General features: G+C 33.8%; 1 protein-coding gene across 4 annotated transcripts in view; it reads left to right on the top strand.

The window, feature by feature from the left end:
- Positions 1 to 19,875, top strand: part of LOC150107404 (inositol polyphosphate-4-phosphatase type I A) — a 484,038-nt gene that overhangs the window by 124,250 nt on the left and 339,913 nt on the right. For all 4 annotated transcript variants that reach the window (XM_090391868.1, XM_090391866.1, XM_090391867.1 and 1 more), the window contains exons 6-7: positions 2,433 to 2,477; positions 10,711 to 10,829. In XM_090391868.1, coding sequence (XP_090247994.1) covers positions 2,433 to 2,477; positions 10,711 to 10,829 — 164 coding nt within the window. The remainder of the gene's footprint in view (positions 1 to 2,432; positions 2,478 to 10,710; positions 10,830 to 19,875) is intronic.

The following is a 19,875-nucleotide window of genomic DNA, read 5'->3' as shown; positions in this document are numbered from 1 at the left end:
GCTTTTCAATAAAAGTCTAGTCATGGGAAATGTATACCCAATGTAATTGAGTATACATTTCCCAAGGAAGGAGGGTAAGATAGTTCCATTGTATAAGAGTGGTAGCAGACTGGAAGTGTCAAACTATAGACCAGTTTGTAGTTCATCAGTAGTTGTTCAGATCTTGGAGAACTTAGGGATCATTTATGACGTTGAGCAGATGAGGATAATGTTATCTGTGAGAGTCAGTATGGACTTGTTAAGGAGCATTCTTGTTTTAGTAATATGATTACCTTTTATGTTTGACAATGAATTTTCCTTGCAGTCCACTGAAAATGTTGATGACATTGTTAATGTATTGAAGAGGAATATTCAATTGTTTGCTGCAGATGCTGTGAATCTGGAAGGGTTATTAGTAATAGTGCAGATGTGGTAGCTCAGCAAGGGGATTTGAATAAACTGTACAGATGGATAAATGAATGGGGTTGTCAGTTTAATTCAGCCAAATGTAAAGTCTTGAAGTATGGGATACATCAATAGGAGGTGCATACTCTGTTAGTGGAACTGTACTAGAGGATGTGGGGGAGGGGAGACAAGGGATCTAGAGTGATGATTGATAGAAACCAGAAATTCAGGGAGCATATTGTAAAGGTGGTGAAGGTAACTCAGAGGATTATTATTATTATTTGACACCTACAGGGAGTCCAAAGACTCATCGAGGGAGGTGTGCCAACAGCATTGAACGATTGTCCCCTTCCAACTACTAACCGCGTTCAAACTTACTTAACTGAGCCATTAGTAGCAGATTGCTGCAATACTGAGAAGGATGCTGACCAGCAGAGAAAAGAATTGTCATTCCATTGTATAAAGCCCTGATCAGACCACACCTGGACTATTGTACCCAAATTTGGTCTCCAGGATTTGAAGGGAATAAATTAACTGTGGAAAGAGTTCAGAGGCAGATAACAAAGATGGTATTAGGCCTGTACAATGTTAGTTGTGAAGATAGGCTGAGGGAATATGTGACTGCAGAGTTTGGTGAATGGAAGAAGGATAGGTGATATGATTGAAACTTTTAAACTGTTAAGAGGTAGTTGACACTGGGGAGAGTTTCGTTTGTTGGAACAGGGGAAAGGAGCGAGAACAAGGAGCAATCCCTGGAAGTTACAAAAGGAAGTCGTGAACAAGAGGGTAAGAAGTTTTTTTTTTTTTTTGCATGGATGGTGGTTAAACTGCGGAATGCATTGCCTGATAGAGTGGTGAGAGCATGAACGGTCATTGAGTTGAAGGAGTGGTATGATAGACTTTCTTTTTTTTCCTCCCATGATGAGACTTATGACTCATCATCATAATAATAATATGCTGCAGTAGAGTGCGATGAGTTTAGAAACAGTGAATGAGCTTAAGCCTTACAATGTGCCTTGTTATAGTTAGTGATGGCCACCCATGATGAATCTTTCATCTTCTTGGTGATCTAATAATAATAATAAAAGATGTCATTTTTCAGTTATGTGAATTATAGTTTTTCCTCTATATTATCTGAAAAACTGAGGAAATAAAAACCAGCACCTTCCATTTTCTAAATACAACTGTTTATTTAAAAAAAAGGTATCAAATCCTAAAAACACTTAACAAAATTACAACTCACACATAAGCATGTATGTATGAAATGTCCCTTTTTTTTTTTACCCATTTAAGAGGTTGTAAATGTATCATTATACACTCTTAATTACAAATAGTTTCATCAAGAAAATTTGATTTTTGAACTTATTAATTGCCAAAAAATGCTTTTCATGCACTAAAGGAGAATGCAATGCTTCTTTAGACTTAACTAACTTTTTGAAGGCAGATAGATATCGATTTTCCATCTTTCGTACTTTCTGACAGTGAGTCCAAGCTTTTCAGCAGAGAGAGAGAGAAAGGATGGCAGACAGCTGCTGCCATCTCATAGCTTTGAATCCTACCATTCATATTATTGGTAATAGATGAGTTTTATAGTCAATTATTTTGAGATATGGTCAAGGACAAGTGGGATTTTTCAGTGGAAAAAACTCTACTTGCCCTTGGCAGAAATCGGCTACATTTGGAAAAGCTTAGAAAAAGTTTCTCTAGTTGATAACTAGAATTGAACTTATAATGGTCTTTTTTTAGGTAGCCTAGTATTGTGGATACAAATACCATTTCCACAGGGCACAGGCGCTGTTTTGTAAAATTAACTTGAGGCACTTGATACGTGCTATTAGAGTAAAAAAACCCTCTAAAATTAAAGCTGAAGTGTTATAGAAGTAAAGGTTGATATATATATATATATATATATATATATATATATATATATATATATATATATATATATATATATATATATATATATATCACTTACTATCATTTGTTCGTGGAGAATTTTATGGCACAAAAGTGAGTTTTAATTTTTTTTTGTTTTTCTTTTCTTGCAGGTTATGACACTCAAGAGTATGAGCCATACATGGAGCTTAGTATAGGTTAGCACCAAATTTTTATATTTTATGTTTGTAGTAATTAGCAAACTCATCATGGTGTTGCTAAATCAGAAACGGTAAGTTTCTGATTTAGCAACAAAATCCTATATGCCGACAATATGTCAGCATATAGGATGACCAGCATATAAGATGAGGCCTAAATTTTAGGCTATTTTTAAGTTTTAAGCTTATGTTGGTTGTATAAGACAACCCCCAATTTCTTCTTTTTTGTATTAATACAATGTTAGGTATTGTTATAGCTGTTATTTTTATATCTATGCATATCTGTTATTTTTTTTGCATAGCATAGATTTAGTATTTATGCGAATTACCCTAATTAAAAGTGATTAGTCCCAATTTTAATTAATTATTAATTTTGCATTTTTTAAAAATTTTAGGATTATTAAAATTGTTATTTAAAATCATGGAACCAGCAACAAAACGAAGAAATTCTTGTTACAAAAAATATGATTACAGCATATGCACTAAAAAAATGGTCAAGATTGAATCCGGATGCAAGTATAGAATTTCAAGCTACTTCGGGATGGTGTAATTGTTATATGAACAGACAAAATCTGGTAATACGACAAAAAATGAAAATTGCTCAAAATCTACCGGCAGATCTTGACCACAAACTTACCAGTTTCCATAAATTTATTATTCAGTTGAGACAAGAGCATAAATTTCTATTGTCAAATATTGGAAATATGGATGAAACTCGTATGAGCTTTGATATGATAAGCAATAAAACAGCGGAGTCTAAAGATAGTAAGAGTGTGCTAGTTCTAAGTATAGGTCATGAAAAAAAAAGGTTTACAGTTGTGTTGTCATGTTTGGCTGATGGAAACAAGTTAAAACCAATGATCATCTTCAAACTTAAAACTAAACCTAAGATAAAATTTCTTTCAGGTGTTTTTGTACATTTTCACGAAAAAGGATGGATGGACGAAAATGGTGTGAAATTATGGATAATGTGTGGGACATGCAACCAGGTAGTATAATGAAGTTTATTAGTATGGAATATGTTTCATAGTCATTTAACTGAGAATACTAAAAGTCTTCTAGAAAAAAATAACACAAAAATTGCTGTTATACCAGATGGTTTAACTTCTATATTGCAACCACTAGATGTCTGCTTGATATAAATAAAGTAAAAGTAGAAGCTATAATAAAATCATTTAAAAAGTGTTGTATCTCTAATCTTATGGATGGTACAGAAGATGATCTGTTGTGGGACACTAATGACAATGAAAACGAAATCAATTCACCGGATTCGAACCCGGATCCATATGACGATTCATTTAAACAATGAATCTGAAGAACTATTTTCAACAGATGATGAAGAAAATTAACATGAAAATTTGAGGTTAATAATTATTATTTGTTTTTTTAATTTCGTTTTTGCATTTTTATATTTATTTTTTACGTAATCTAAAAAATCTGCTCTAGGTCTCAAACATGGAAATTTTAAAGCCACCGCAGGCCTACAATAAGTACGACCATAATCTCACACTGGACAATGAAATTCATCTCTCATCTAAAGACATTCACAGAACATGCCCATGATGAGATTTAAATCCCATAACCTGTTGATTAGAAGGTGTGTATGCTATCCACGTGGCCAACTGGACTGAAATGAAACATTCATTAAAGACTAGAGACTGCAGATATGAGAGTTCTGAGAAAAATTTGGGATTTAATTAATAACGATTAAGGCATTAAACTACAATGAGGTTGACTAAGTGAAGTGCTCCTATATATAATTAAACCTACGTAATAGAAGGAGTTTCATGAATAAAATTTCAGAACTAGTATATAGAATTAATAGTCTTGTTCATTGTTGCTGAAGTTAGTTTTTGAGAGAGGTTATTTTAAAAAAAAAAAAAAATGCAGTGTTTGTTGTACATTTGAAGGGATTTGAGAATAGCTGAAAACAGAGTAGGGACATGATGTGAGATGAGATATACTCTCAGACATGATGCTGATACAGAGAGCAACTGGTCTCCTTGCAGCAACATGACCTTGGAAGTGTTTCCCACATCACTTTGCAATAGTGTATCCAAAAAATATTACTGTATTTTTTGGACGATAAGACTCGCTGGACTATAAGACGTATCTCAAATTTATGAGACAATTTTTTGGAAAAAAAATATATAGAAATATTCACAAACCTTAAATTTTATTTATTATTACCATAACTTGTACCAGCAGCATTCAGTTCGTCTTCGCTCGTCTCGTTACTGTCGCTTTTTGTATTATTGTCTGAACCATTGTTATCACTCTCTTCAAAAACTAAGTCATCTTCAGTTACCATCCATTGCTTTACTTATGCTGCATTTTTTAAAAGATTTGATAATCGTCTCATCTGTTCAAAACTGCATACTCTCGTCCACTAACTACTGTTGACACTGGTAAAGTTTTTGGATTCCCACATCGAAAATGTGGGAATCCAAAACTTACCTGGTATCACCTACCTTCGGACTGTAAGATGCACCTAATTCTAAGTCAATTTCTCTACATACCTCTTTATGTAGAGAAATTGGTCCCAAAAATACAGTAACATTTTCTTGTAGTAGGCCAAGAACAGGGTAATTTATTCATTCCTGGATGTTACAGAAATTATGGAATGTGTGCTAGTATAAAGTGAAAAGAAGAACTATGATACTATGATACAGAGATATTGTATATCTCTGTATCATAGTTAAAACTTATGATACAGAGTGGATTGAAACATGCAGAAGTTTTAGTAATAATAGCCAAATAAAAGAATAAGCATTTTTAAAAATTAGAAAGAAATACAAACAACCAATATAAAATAATTATTAAATGTATTAAAACTTGGAACAATAACATGTAAATAGCTAAAAACATGAATGATTAAAATGACTGGAAAAGCTTATTGTGGAGCAAACAGTGGAATGCAAACATAAAAAGTAATAAATAGATGATAAAATTATGGTGTGTGTGAGCTGTTTCAAATATGCATTGTCTTCAGAACACATGAAGAGCATTCTCACAAGGAAAGATGAAAGATGGTAAAAGTGAGAGATAGATAGTGGAGTACACTAAACAGACTACATTGAACTACAAGTCACTTTGTTATTGGTTGAAACTTGAATGAAATTTTGATATTGTATAGCTGCCAGTTTTCTGAGATCATGTGGGGGGGGGTGATGGATATTTATTGCCTTGTTATTAGTCCTTCACCCCCCACATGATCTCAGAAAACTGGCAGCTATACAATATCAAAATTTCATTCAAGTTTCAACCAATAACAAAGTGACTTGTAGTTCAATGTAGTCTGTTTAGTGTACTCCACTATCTATCTCTCACTTTTACCATCTTTTATGCATTTCTGAAACTGTGGTTTCAGAAATGCATAATTTTATTTCATTGTTTTGGAGATCTAGGATAACTGCTTTCTTAATCTGCATAACATGTTTTTTGTTCTAATGCATGAGTTTTAAGTTTTTCTGATTACAGGCTTTTTATTTGGGGTTTTGTTTTATTTTTATTTCTAGTAATATTACTTAGGCAATCTGTAATAGGGATATTGCACTCTCTGAAGTGTTCTTGTAATCATGACCATAGTGACATAATTATCAAACCTATTTAGATGAAATTACAGTTTAGTTGTGATTTGATCTATCTACATTGGTTCAACCATTATGTCGAACTGATGAGTCTGTAACATAGGTTAGGCACTCGCAGTGAATCAACGATCATCAATATGGATTCTGCCATTATAGATCCAGGATAGATCTCTTATCCCAGATCACTCACCATTGGACATATATCCAAGTTTGGAGAAACATTTGCTGTCCTTGTAAATTTCCATCATTTGGGCTGCCTTCCATCTTCTGTAATTGGGTGGCTAGTTTCTCTCTAGTCATTCACTGCGTTTCATTCAAACAAATCACACAGTGCTTGAATATTCCATGCATCAAAATATATAATCACTGATCTCCATATGATTCTTCAGTAGGCCTTGGATAATTTGGTTATTACCTTCAATTCTACTAAAATGTAGTCATTCTTTCTTTCTTTCTTGCAATAAATAAGTTTAGTATGGTGCTTCTAAACCTTAAAAATTCTCGATGTTGTCCATGACAACATAATTTAGCTGATAAATTATCTCTTTCTCACTTACTCACTTCAGCCACTGGCTTAAAGAAGGTATGCTTCAGCTCTCTTATCTTTTCTACAGGTACTTCCATGGACAGCAGCAACTTCATATGCACTGAACCTGCTTCTCCACTTTCTGTCTTATTACAGCTGCCTCTGTTCTCTGAGATTACATAAGTATAGTGCATATTAATACCACACCTTTCCCTATCCCCCTGTAGATTTGCCATAGTATGTTAAAATGTCAAGAGTTTCTTCTTTCTCAATCATCACTTTCATCCTACACATGGCACTACTGTACTGTTAGTACCTATAATGCCTTTTTTTATCACTATTGGCTCTAAACAAAAACAGAATTAGATGAAGAAAGGTATAATAATGCTGTACATGAAGGATTGTTACAATGATAGTCTTTTTTTTTTTTTTTTTTTTTTTTTTTTTTTTTTGGAGTTAGCAGCAACAAAACACTCCCCAAATCTCAAGTATGGCTGCATTAACTTTGAGAATAGTCTTAGGACAACCTCCAGTCTCACAACATTAGAGTATTAGAGGATACCAAAATAGGAAGTTTAGTTTTTTATCCTATGGCCATTATAATTTTGAGTTGTTGTCAGTACTGCTTGAGTGCCTTTGTATCATGACAAATTGTTCATGCTTTGAATACGCTGGTTTGAGATCCATCAAAATATTTAATAAAGATTTATTTATTTTGTTCTTTGTGGCGTTGTATTTATTGCTGCCAGACTTAAGATGATTAGCATTTAGCAGTGAGTTATCAAACATGTTTTTGTGAATGAAGCACACATTTTAAATAGACTATGATAGTCTACAGTAATTTAAAAAAAAAAAAAAAAAAAATGCATGGCATCAATATGCACTATACTTTTACATAATCTCAATTCTGCTGTCCCATAACTTTGGGACACAGCAGCTATAAACAAAACATGTCTTTATTGATCAAATTTAACATGTTGCCCTGCCTTGGGTATATTGTGGCAGATTTTCTAATGCTTTTTTTTAGAAAGTTGGCAATATTCTGCTTCAATCCTCAACTCTTATTAGTTCCCACCTAATGAAGAGGTCCTTCTTGGCCATACTCTAATTCTGCGTTCCATTTCATTCTGCAGATGTTCTCTGGAGTACAGATCTAGATCTGTATCTGTGCTGGTCACCACAATGTTCCAATGTTTTTTTTTTTTTTTATTCAAACTACTTGTTTACATTCACTGTTTTGTGTCATAGGATGTATTTTGGAAGGAAAAATAGCCATAAATACTATAAATTTGCCAGGCAAACCAGCCAAAAGAATATATATATTATATGAGGCTACTATAATATAGTAGTCTCACAGCCTTAGTTACCCAAATAAAATTCTAATTTACCACAATGCAGGACATGTTGAGTTTCCTGGTTAATGCATATAATTGTATGCTTTACATTCAGTATTTTGTTGTTGTTTTTTATTCTCAATGGATCTAATCTATACCACAAGAAGCAGCTCAATATTGTTATACTACTATCTATCTAAGTATAACGATGCTTTAAGTGTGATTCAGAATGTTTTAAATATGGACTACAAGTCCATATTTAAAACATTTAAACACTTAAAGTCCACACTTGACAAGCATTTTCTCTGCATCTCTATTTTTACTTTATAGTCCATGTTCATTATACACCTTAGCCTGTGCCAATTGCTAATAATGTATTCATTGTTATTAACCAAGAGGAATTAGTGTACTGCAGCTCTTTCATGAAAATAATAGAATGTTGTTGAAACACTAATAGGGATTGTTTCTACTTGCATTTTAAGCACAGATTCTATAAGGTTGTTATTGTTATTTAGGATTATAGGTGAAGCAAGTAAGACTATAAGACCAGTGTAATATGTTAGTTGCATGTCTTCTTCTGGCTAGTTTGCCTGTTATGCAGAGAGAAAATGCTGAGATTTCAGGAAGGAGAAACTTTGCCACTTTTCTGTGTGACCAATGAACTCATCTTTGGTTGAAACAAACTTATAAAGTTTTTTATGTCTGAGACAGGATTCAAACTCAGGTCTTTCTAATCAAATTGTCTAGGATCTGACTGTGATTAAGGTAATCAGGCTTCTCAAGGAGGGATAGCTTCTATCAATCAGTATTTTAGGCCTACCCATTATATCTTGCACTGACACTTGTAGACTCATTTCTTCAGTGCTTTGCCAACTGTGGACTTAGGAAGCTTAATTGCTGTATAATGGCACATATAGATATTTTCCCAAATGATATACATCATTCCTCTCTGAAATTCTGTTCATTCTGTTTGTGTATTCCTTTTGGGCAAAAACTGATTTTTCTTATAAGTCACAAAATTTACTTATTTTTCACTAAAAAATACACGTACTAACCACAGTGATAACTTTTAATACGTAAATATTTCATCCTAAGTATCTTGGGACATCATCAGTACAGTAATTCAAACAATACTAGGAATAACATACAGTTAGGGTGCATGATTACAATGGAATCTCAATATGCGTGCAGTAACGTGCTATAAAAGGAAAAAAAAACATATGTAAAGATTATTTTACACAATTTTGTATGACAATTTCCCATACTTTAGGAATAGTAAGAACATCATTGCAGTTTAAATTTGGTCTGTGCAGTAGGGCTTTAGCACTTTCTTTATATAAACGTTCATGTTTATATAAAGATCTATGTAAAAGTTTTGACTTTTCCCAATGGATCCTATAGTTTGGATTTTCAACTCCATTTTGAGAGAGACCAGATTTCTGCTGTTTGAAAAGATGAATGTGGTCTCGATGTTCAGAGATGCGTTTCGGAAAGATCTACCTGTCTGTCCAAAGTAAGACAATTTGCAGGAGCATGGGATCTCATAAACGCCAGGTAACATCAGAGGTGAGAGTTTTTCCTTAGGAGAAGGTAACAAATTATAGATTTGGTTGATGGGTTTGTAAGTAGTGGCAAAATTGTATTTCTTCATAATTTTTGAAAGACATTTGGAAATGCCTTTGACGTAAGGTATGGGAATCCTATGGACTTTTTCTTGTCTAGGTTGATGTGTGGGGAAGTGACTGATAATTTTTTTGAGTTGTTTTAAGATTATATCCATTTTGTATGGCTGTATTTTTGATTATATCTAGTTCTTGGTTTAGAGATTCTTCAGAGGAGAAGAATTTGTGTGCTCTGGAAACTAGTGATTTAATGATGCCAAATTTCTGAGATGGATGATGAGTGGAAGAATCGTGAATGTAGTGACCTGAAAACGAAGGCTTGCGATAGACAGATGTGGCTATGGAACCGTCTTCTTTTCTTTGAATGTGTAAATCCAGAAAGGAGATGCCCTGTGGAGATTCTTTTTCTAGCATAAAGTTAATGCGAGGGTGAAGAATTTTTATTTTATCTAGAAACTGTAATTCCTGTTTGGGATGATCCCAGACTGCAAAGACATTGTCGTCATCGTAAATTTAATACTTACGTATTAAAAGTTATCACTGTGGTTAGTACGTGTGTTTTTTAGTGATGAATTCACCACAGGTTTCATTATATAAAAATTACTTATTTTTGCAGATCTTTTTTCCTGTAACTGGAGGGGGGGGTTACAGGAACATTAATTATATGTCTCATCTACCTCTTAAGATTTCACATCCAACTGACTTAACGTCATATGAACCTAATTAATACTATTTCTTAAATTTGTCTGTTTACTTCAAGTAAAGCATGAGACATTGGTTGAAAAGTCCATATAAAAATTCCTTATATCCTAGATGGTAATTCTAATCCAATCTTTTTAACTAAAAGGTAAAGCTGTTATGTGAAAATTGGATTCAAAATAAGAATAATAAAGATGATTTCTGAGAATGCCACTTTTTTTTCTTTATCTGATAGAAAATACATAACATCTATCTTCATTTGTCAGAAGAATATGAATCGAAAACAGATTTAATCAGCATGGTACAGCAAAGTCTGTTACCTGAAGATATTTGGTAGTGAAAGAGTAAAAGGTAGTCCAGATTAATTAACTGGACTATCTTTGGGCACAATTTATCTTGGATAATTACAGATCATATGTATTTCTTACCATATCTGAGATTGACTATTAAATTTCTTTATAGCCTGTGATAATCTGAAATGTGATGGAGATGGACAGCCACCAAACCCCATTTCTTGTATATTTGTAAACACACCACCCTCAACAAAATGGATTAAATATGCTCAAACAGAAATAATAGAGGTATCTATAAAATTTCCTACTGTCTTTTTTAAAGCATTTCTTGTAAATATATGATAATTTTTATTTATATTTAATTTTACAGTTTATGATTCTCATTTGGTATATTAGTGCTTTCAGAAATCAACAGCAGCAGTAGTAGAGAACATCTATGCTATTTGAAGGAGAGATTTTTTGTCAAAAAATGCTGTTTATGCCAAATGAGAATCATAAACTGTAAAATTAAATGTAATTATAAATATAAAAATTGGTATCAGAAATGTATTGAAATTCTTTCAGAGAGAGAGAGAAAGAGATTTCTGAATATTAGCAGCTATATGTATCATCAGTTCTTAATCATCTCAGGAAATCTGCATGTCAGTTATTCTTTCTGAATTTATATGAAACCTGTCTCTTCAGAGAAAGAGAATATGGGACATAAAAAGATACAAATCTGTTTATGGTAATGGAATGAAGAAAAAAAATTCCATAATTTTTATACGCTTGCTTCCTTTGTTTCTGTTTTGTTTTTGTTTTAATTATTTCTTTTAATATCTTTTAACAATCCTTTTATTTTGAAGCAATTTTTCTTTCTTTCTTTTGTTTTTGATATGATTATTTATCTGGTAATGTATTTTTGCTATAAGGTCTGGTTATTTACTATCAGATTGTTTTGTAACTTTAGCAACATTAACGTTACCAAGTCAATTTTCTCCATATTTGGTGGCATGTGTTCTTCTGCTTATCAAAATATTTTCGTATATTAACAGCTGCTAAATTTTTGGCACTGGTGATTTAGGAAAGAAAGATGTAGCTGTAATATTAGTAGTATTTATCACTAGCATGATGATAAATTTCTTGCATAGTAGGCAATTTCAAGTACAGTGATACAGCTTTCAAAATGGAAAATTCAACACTGAGACTTATTTGTGGCTGTGGTCCCACAGAAGTTCTTCTATTAGAGAAAAAGAATTGGAGAAATTTTTTATCATTAGAGAGGCTAGTTGACATAAAGAAAAGGAAAAGCTGGTTCTTGTTGGAGACCTAACAACAGAGTAGTAAATGAATCTCAGATGTATAGAAATGTTTTGGACAAATTTAGAGGGTTCACAGTGGATGCCGGTGTCCTTTTTTACTCTGTGTTAATGCTTAATTTAAGCAATTTCCTTGTTTAATTCCTTTTAAAATATGCTCAGGTAAAACATTTTGTTAATCTAAAAAGTAGATGTTTCAATCATTGAAACTGATGGTTTTTGAAAAACAATTGCCTCAATATGTCCATAGCTAACATCTGCATCAACCTATATGAGTAGAACAAAGTCCAAAGTCATTGAAGTAATTTAACCATTTGATGTGATGTGCTGTGAAAAATTGGCAAGTCCACTAAACAGTACCTAGTAATCCTCTTCCAGGTCACAGTACAGGTCATGTTTGCTGTAATCTCCAAAAGCTACAAAGGTAAGATTGACAAAAATGACTTTCTTCGATGTTCCTTGGAATGTTGCAAATATTATCATCCCGTGTGTGTATTGGTATTACAGAATCAATCCTTAGAAAAAATGTTGAATGGCAAGGATTTGAAGATCAAGCTTAAAGCAATGAAAAGCTAATCATAAAGATGACTAATAAAAATGCAGAATTAACAAATAAAAATAAATTATTGAAGAGGCAGTTAAAACAAATTGAAATGGAAAGTGAATGAAATTCAGCAGTGCTCCATATTGATCAAGTAACATCAAAATAAATGACTTATCCGAAAAATGACATGAAATAATCAAAAAATTAGTGTTGTAAAAGAGGAGATCACGGAATACACACCAACAGGAAAACAGACATCATGCCATTTGTCATCTAATTATTTAACAAAAATGTTAAAATTAACAATGGTTGTGGTGGTGGAGACAAGAAATGTAAACAAAACTTATAGATAAAACTGCTGTCCATCTATACATGTGGGTAAGAGGTGGTGATTTCTTCATGAAGGAGGGTGATAACACAAAATTGATATAGGTAAAAATGCCAGCTGACTTCAGTGAATAGTGAAAGAAATCAGTTATCTAGAAGTGATTGCTACCTAACTGCAAACAAATGAAAAAAGCTGATCATGAGTACATTCAAATAACCTGGATCTAAGGTGCATTTATCAACTGTAAAAAAAAAAAAAAAAAAAAAAAAAAAACCTACAATCTAAGCTGTTTACTCTTTTCCTTCATGGTTACATGGTGATCAGAATTCATTGCAAAAATTACAGAAACAACTGCTGTGTTAAAGTGAAACTTCAGTTTAATAAAAAACCAAAATAATCACTCGACTCGACGTTTCGACCTTCATATTAAGGTCATCATCTGAGGTACACACACACACACATATATATATACACAAACAAAGAAACAAACTGCACTACAATCTACATGGTAGATTGTAGTGCAGTTTGTGTGCAGTTGGTATGCTAAAGTAACATTGATCTGCTCAACCATTAAAGCTACTGGCCTGACCTCTGGTGAAAAAAAAAACTTACTACATCAACGCTTGATTCCTGTTAATGTTATTATCTGTTTGGGTACAAAAATAAATTAAGCTAGAGAGTAACATGTTAACAAAGTTACTCATATTGGTATACATATAAATTAAACCAAACAGTATGGATGGTGGCCAATAAAAGCTGAAATAATTGTTTAGAGTCCTAAAGTCATGGTTTGCTAACTAGAGAGTAACATATTACTCTTTAACTTAATTTATTTTTGTAACCAAATAGATAATAATATTAACAGGAATCTAGTGTTGATGTACTAAGGTTTTTTTTCCCACCAGAGGTCAGGCCAGTAGCTTTAACGGTTGACCAAATCAATCTTACATTAGCATGCCATGTAGATTGTAGTGCAGTTTGTTTCTTTGTATATATGTGTATACTCCAGATGATGACCTTAATGTGAAAGTCGAAACGTCGAGTGATTATTTTGGTTTACATTAAACTGAAGTTTCTCTCTAACACTGTAGTTGTTTCCATAATTTTTTCAATGCTGAACTAAGCTCCTTACATTTTTAGATGAGATTAAAGTAGTATAAAAAATCTTTTTACATGTTTCATGACTATAAGTTTATAAATAAGTCACTATGGGCTAGTGATGCACTATATGCAGCCTCTCTCAGTCAAATCAACCCCCACTTTCACATGGCATGGCCTGTTTCCACTAAAGAGTTTCTGGTGACAGCAAGTACAGGTAATCCTTGTATAACGTGGATGTTAGGTTCCACAGAAATGCTGTGTTATATAAATCGCATTATGTGAGACTCAGATCACATAGAAAAAGTAGGTTTTTTCCCCGAAATCGTTTGTTTTTTTAATTATATAAACAACAATGACATATCCAACAAAAAATATTTTTATTTAATTCAGGTAATTCATGTAAGTTAAGAAAACATATAAACTGTGAAACAAAATACATATTATAAACTTATAAAAATACAAATTGTACGTAAACTTTATTGCCCATAATGCATAAATGTTTTAGGCAAAATAAAGTGCATAATTTAATCGTAATCACTGTCTTCAAAATGAACATTTCTTAGATGTTCTTTATTTACGAGTGGCCGGATGTTGTCATCACTTGAAATCTCTTGGACGTCATTTGTATAATTCTTATTGCATACTTCAGCTGGTTTAATTATCAAGAAGTCAGTAATAAGACATTACTTACCACAATGCTGCATTTTTTTTTATTAAATTCATAATATGGAGCTAAACAAATATCTAATTGTCTCGTGAATTTTCCAGAGTGCTCCATTGAGGGATCATCATCATCAAATTCCTGCCGTGTACCCTCAAGGGGTGTACAGGATATGATAGTACTACATGAAAAAAATTACATCATTACTAACTTCCTATCTACAATTTTTCTCTAAATCAGTCTATTACTTGTCAAGACTCCAACATTATCAGATCTTATATTTCTGTCGTCTAAGGCACTTTGTACCGTATCAATCCACCCATATCTTGGTCTTCCTCTGGGTCGTTTTCCTGCCAACCTGGCAGAGAATACTTGTTTTGCTAATCTTTCCTTGCCCATTCTGTTTAAGTGGCCATACCACCTGAGATTAGCTCTGCTAACACATTCCTGGATGCTGACAATGTCAAGTTCTTTCCTAATATCCTCGTTTTTAATATGATATTGCCATTGATGCCATCTGTTCACACCTCTAATCTTTCTCAGGACTCTCATATCTGCGGTCTCTAGTCTTTGGTCAAGTGTTTTACTTCTGACCCAGCTCTCAGATCCATAAGTTAAAACTGGTTTGAACACTGTCTTGTATATAGCTAATTTAGTGTTCCGACTAATTTCTCTCTTATTCCATATGAATTTATTCAATTGACTTCCTACCATACCAGCTTTGCTGATTCTGTTGTCTATTTCTATATTTAATTTACCATCATCAGTAAAAATCGTGCCTAAGTGCTGAAATGTTTCACTTGTTCCACAGGTTCTCCATTCGCAATACAGTTGACATTTTCAATGATTCTGCCTATTTTCATTGTCTTTGTCTTTTTATTGCTGACCTTCATACCATATCTATTACAACAGCTATTCAATTTAGACAGAGAATCTTGCAGACTTGTAGCGGATTTATTTAGAAGTATAACATCATCTGCATAAAGCAAAGAGCTGACACTAACATCTCCAATTTTGATATCATGTTTAATACCACTTTCCTTCATAATGTGATCCATATAGATAATGAATAACAGGGGGGATAATGTACATCCTTGTCTCACACCAGATTTAACATTAAACCATCTTCCTGTACTTCCTTCAATTCTAACTGCTGACTTACAACTCAAATAAAGACTAAGTATTGCTTGATATAATGCCCCCTTGACACCATATAACTGTAGCGTACTGAATAGCTTCTCTCTTGGCACCTTGTCATATGCCTTTTCCAAATCGACAAAACTCAAATAGAGATCTTTGTTATATTCCCATGATTTCTCCACTATTTGTCGTAAAGTGAAGATCTGATCCTGACAGCCTCTATTTGGCCTGAATCCAGCTTGTTCTTCACCAAGCTTTTCTTCCACAATTCTTCTCAACTGTTTCTCAAGTATACTTGCATAGATCTTGCCACTAACACTCAGTAGGGAAATACCTCTGTAATTCTCACATTCAGTTTTATTTCCCTTTTTATATATGGGTACTATGAGAGCTCTACTCCAATCATCGGAAATTCGGCCCTCTCTCCAGGCTTTCTGAACTATGCAGTGCAGCCACTGTAAGACTCTTATACCACCATACTTCAGCATTTCTGGTCGAATATCATCTACTCCTGCTGCCTTTCCACATTTCAAGTCTTTGATGGCTTTTTCTACTTCAAGTATGGATATGTATTCCTGACTGCATGCCTGGTCAGTGTTTTTTACCACTGTGCTGTCATCACTGCTTGTTTCATTTAGCAGTTTTTCAAAGTAATTACTCCATGCTTCAAGGATATCTTTTTCTCCCATTTTCATATCACCTTTATCATCTCTAACTCCTTTTACAGCACTCTTTTCTCCATTCCTAAGCTTCTTCAACAACCTCCAGAATATTTTGACGCCTTCTTGATATTTATTTTCTATATTCTTGCCAAAGTCCTCCCATCACTTTTGTTTAGCTAGTTTTACACAGTGTTTAGCATTCTTGCATTTGTCTCTATATTCTCTAAGAGCACAAGCTGACTTATATGACAGGAACTTTTGATATGCTTTCTTCTTTTCCTTCACTGCCTCTTTAACTTCCTGTGTCCACCATGGAGTTCTGATTTTTTTATCCTTGCAGACAACCTCACCACATGCCTCTCTGGCAGAATCTATCAATGTTTTCTTCAGAGTTTACCACTGAATCTCCAAGGTTTGATTCCTGTTCTCAAACTCTTTCATTTTTTCTTCAATAATCTTTGTGTATTTTAGTCTACAGTTCACATCTGAGAGCTGCTCAACTTTTATTCGCTTTAAAACTTTCTTACATGTTATTCTTTTCAATATGAAATTCAATTTTATCTTGCTCAAGAATAAATAGTGATCACTTCTAATTTCAAATCCTCTGTACACTCTGGTGTCCTGCACCAGAGAGAAAACATCACTATCAACAATAACATAGTCAATGAGACTTTTCTTATTCCTTGCTTCTTCTTTCGATGTGAATTTATGCACACTTTTTATGTTGGAACATGGTGTTAGTAATAACCAGTCCATGTCCTGAGCAGAAATCCAACAGATATTTGCCATTATTATTAGCTTTGCTCTTTTCTCCAAATTTTCCCAAAACATTTTTGTATGTCTCACAATCACTTCCTACTCTGCTATTTAGATCCCCAACAAAGACCAACTTTTCCTTTTTCATTGTGTCAGTTGCTTTTTCTAAAGCGTCAAAAAATTCTTCCACTTCTACCTTAGTAGAACCTTCTGTGGGACCATAGGCACAAATAAGTCTCATTGTCCAGTTCCCCATTCTCATATTTGCCCACATTACTTTACTTGAGACTGACTGCCATTCAAGAAGATTAGCCTCGTATTTTGTGTTGAATCCATAAAATAACTTCCTAACTTTCTTGCCAAGTCCAATCCTTCTGCTAATTTCTTTAAACTTAATTCTTTAATGGATTCATCACAATCAGAATTTTCGGTAGAACTTCCCCCCTGCCATTTGGTTCGACATCATCTATTAATTGTACCAGTTCCATCTAATTTAAATCTATTTCCCCATCATTTAATTCACTAATTTCGTTTTCAACGATGTCGCAAAAACCCTCTATGTGGCCATTACTATAAAAATTGTAGTAACCTTTATACGGTAAACAATTGATAAACATGCGTACTAAAGGGTATTTCACCTAATATGAATTCACTACTTATAACTTCATGCACAATACAGGCAGACACCAATTTAAAGAAGATAAAATTTGATTTTTAAGTCACACAGCGAAAAATATATGAAAAGATAAAGGGTTACTATAATTTGTAGACCGTGTTTTTATCGAAACCGCGTTGAACAAGGGTTACTAAAATTTGTAGACTGTGTTTTTATCGAAACCGCGTTGAACAAGGGTTACTAAAATTTGTAGACCGTGTTATATCAAAACCACGTTGTTTAAGTACCACGTTATACGAGAGTTACCTGTATTTCCACTGCAAAGAATACTTTCCTAGTTAGAAGAAATGCGAACTTGACCTACTAGGTGATAGATGATTTTCATCACTCACCAAAATACCATCACCTTGCTTATTGAGGACCTGAAGTGGCTGTTGCCATGTTTGGTTCCTAGAGCAAGGGTTCGACTTTTTGTCCCCCTTCTTCCCAATTCCTCCCTCATTTTCAAGGGAACAATTCTGCAGGCTGGCGACCAGGTTGTGTGTGTGTGTGTGTGTGGAACTGAACTGGATAATGACACAATTTAGAAGGCCTGATCAGCTGGTGCACAATCTTGCTGCAATCTGTATTGCTGGGTTGTACCTAGAAGGAGGCTGTATAATGGTATGTGTATGGAGGGAGGGGTGACCACTGCTGGCCGAGGCCACATTATAATTTGGAGACTAGATGCTCTCTGTGTGGGCAACATATCCAAGAGTTTATTTTTTCCCCATTCTCTTTTTTTTCTACACCTTTGAAACAAGATGAGAGTAAACCCAAATTATTACAGTTTCACTCCAGTTAAATTAAAAAATAAGCTTCTCTCACATATTCCTTCAAAAAAAAGGGAAAAACTCTCTAAAATCTGACAAAAAAAAAGCTTTCCATATCCACTTACAAAATTTTGTGGCATCAGTAATAACTTACAGGATGTGCATCATCACCTTCAGACATCTAAACCTGATATTCTATTTCAGATGTAACCCCAAATTTCCACTATATCAACCACAGCCCATCTTAATTGTCCAAGTCATACCTTGTATGATTCCTTCAACTACAAAGAAGTGTTTGTGTGATCTAATATTCTTTTCCAGAGGATACCTAATCTAGAATCTCACCCTTTTTTACCTTCTCTGGCTTAAGATTTCTCTGACACATTTTGTATCATTCATGTGCTGTCTTTACCATTCTCCCAATTCTGAAAATTATTCTGATCTTTTTGACTTTCTATCTTCAGAGCTCGATTTCATCATCATCGTCAAATTCCTGACATGTACCCTCAAGGGGTGTACAGGATATGATAGTACTACATGAAGGATTTACATTTTTACTAACTTCCTATCTACAATTTTCCTCCAAATCAGTCTGTTACTTGTCAAGACTCCAACATTATCAGATCTTATAGCTCGATTTCATTCGGTCAAAATTTCAAACAGTGAAGTCATTTTTCTTGGTGGCTTCCTTTTTCGAATTTCACTGACCAAGCTGGAAGAAAGGCAGAGATTTTTGCTATAAGCAGTGACTTAAAACAAATCATTCATCTCTCTCTCTTTCTGTCAGACTTCCTAACAATCCCCTTCACACACACAACACTCTGGATCTCTTCCTAACTAGTTCTCATTCCAGGTACACTGTTCAAGTGACTGCTCCTCTTGGTAATTCAGATCACAATCTCATCCATGTTTAATCTCTGGTGGAATGTCCTTCCCTCAACCTTGTATACTCTGTAATTAACAATAATAACAAGTGGGATTGCATGACTTTTACTCCTCCCTTCCATGGTCAGACTACTATTTCCATTCTTGAAATCAAAATAGCTTTTGTGATCTTATTACAGAAGTAATCCATATTGCAATGGAGGCTTTCAATCCTCACTCTGTTCATAATTCCCACCTTATATCTAAACCATGGTTTTCCATGAGGTGTGCCAGGGAAATGCAAGAAAACAAACCTTTCAAGCCCATCATAAGTGCCTTGAGAGTACAACCTAGCTTCTTTCACAGCCTAGAGAGTTGCTTGTAATATTAAAACTATCATTAAAAGGGATAGGTCAGACTTTGATATGACCAAACATAGTCTGACTTCATTCTTCTCTTCAGATATACCAAAAAATGTTCTAGGCAAATCACCTCCTTCTTTGCCTACAACATTGTATCACATGCATCTTGTGACCTTCTGCCAGAAAGACA

Source organism: Typopeltis vanoorti, chromosome 4, assembly GCF_054136105.1.
Source record: "Typopeltis vanoorti isolate ZY-2024b chromosome 4, IOZ_Tvanoo_1.0, whole genome shotgun sequence".
NCBI classification, from domain to species: Eukaryota; Metazoa; Arthropoda; class Arachnida; order Uropygi; family Thelyphonidae; genus Typopeltis; species Typopeltis vanoorti.
The sequence above is the reverse complement of the archived record's forward strand: the minus strand, read 5'-3'. Positions and strand labels throughout refer to the sequence as shown.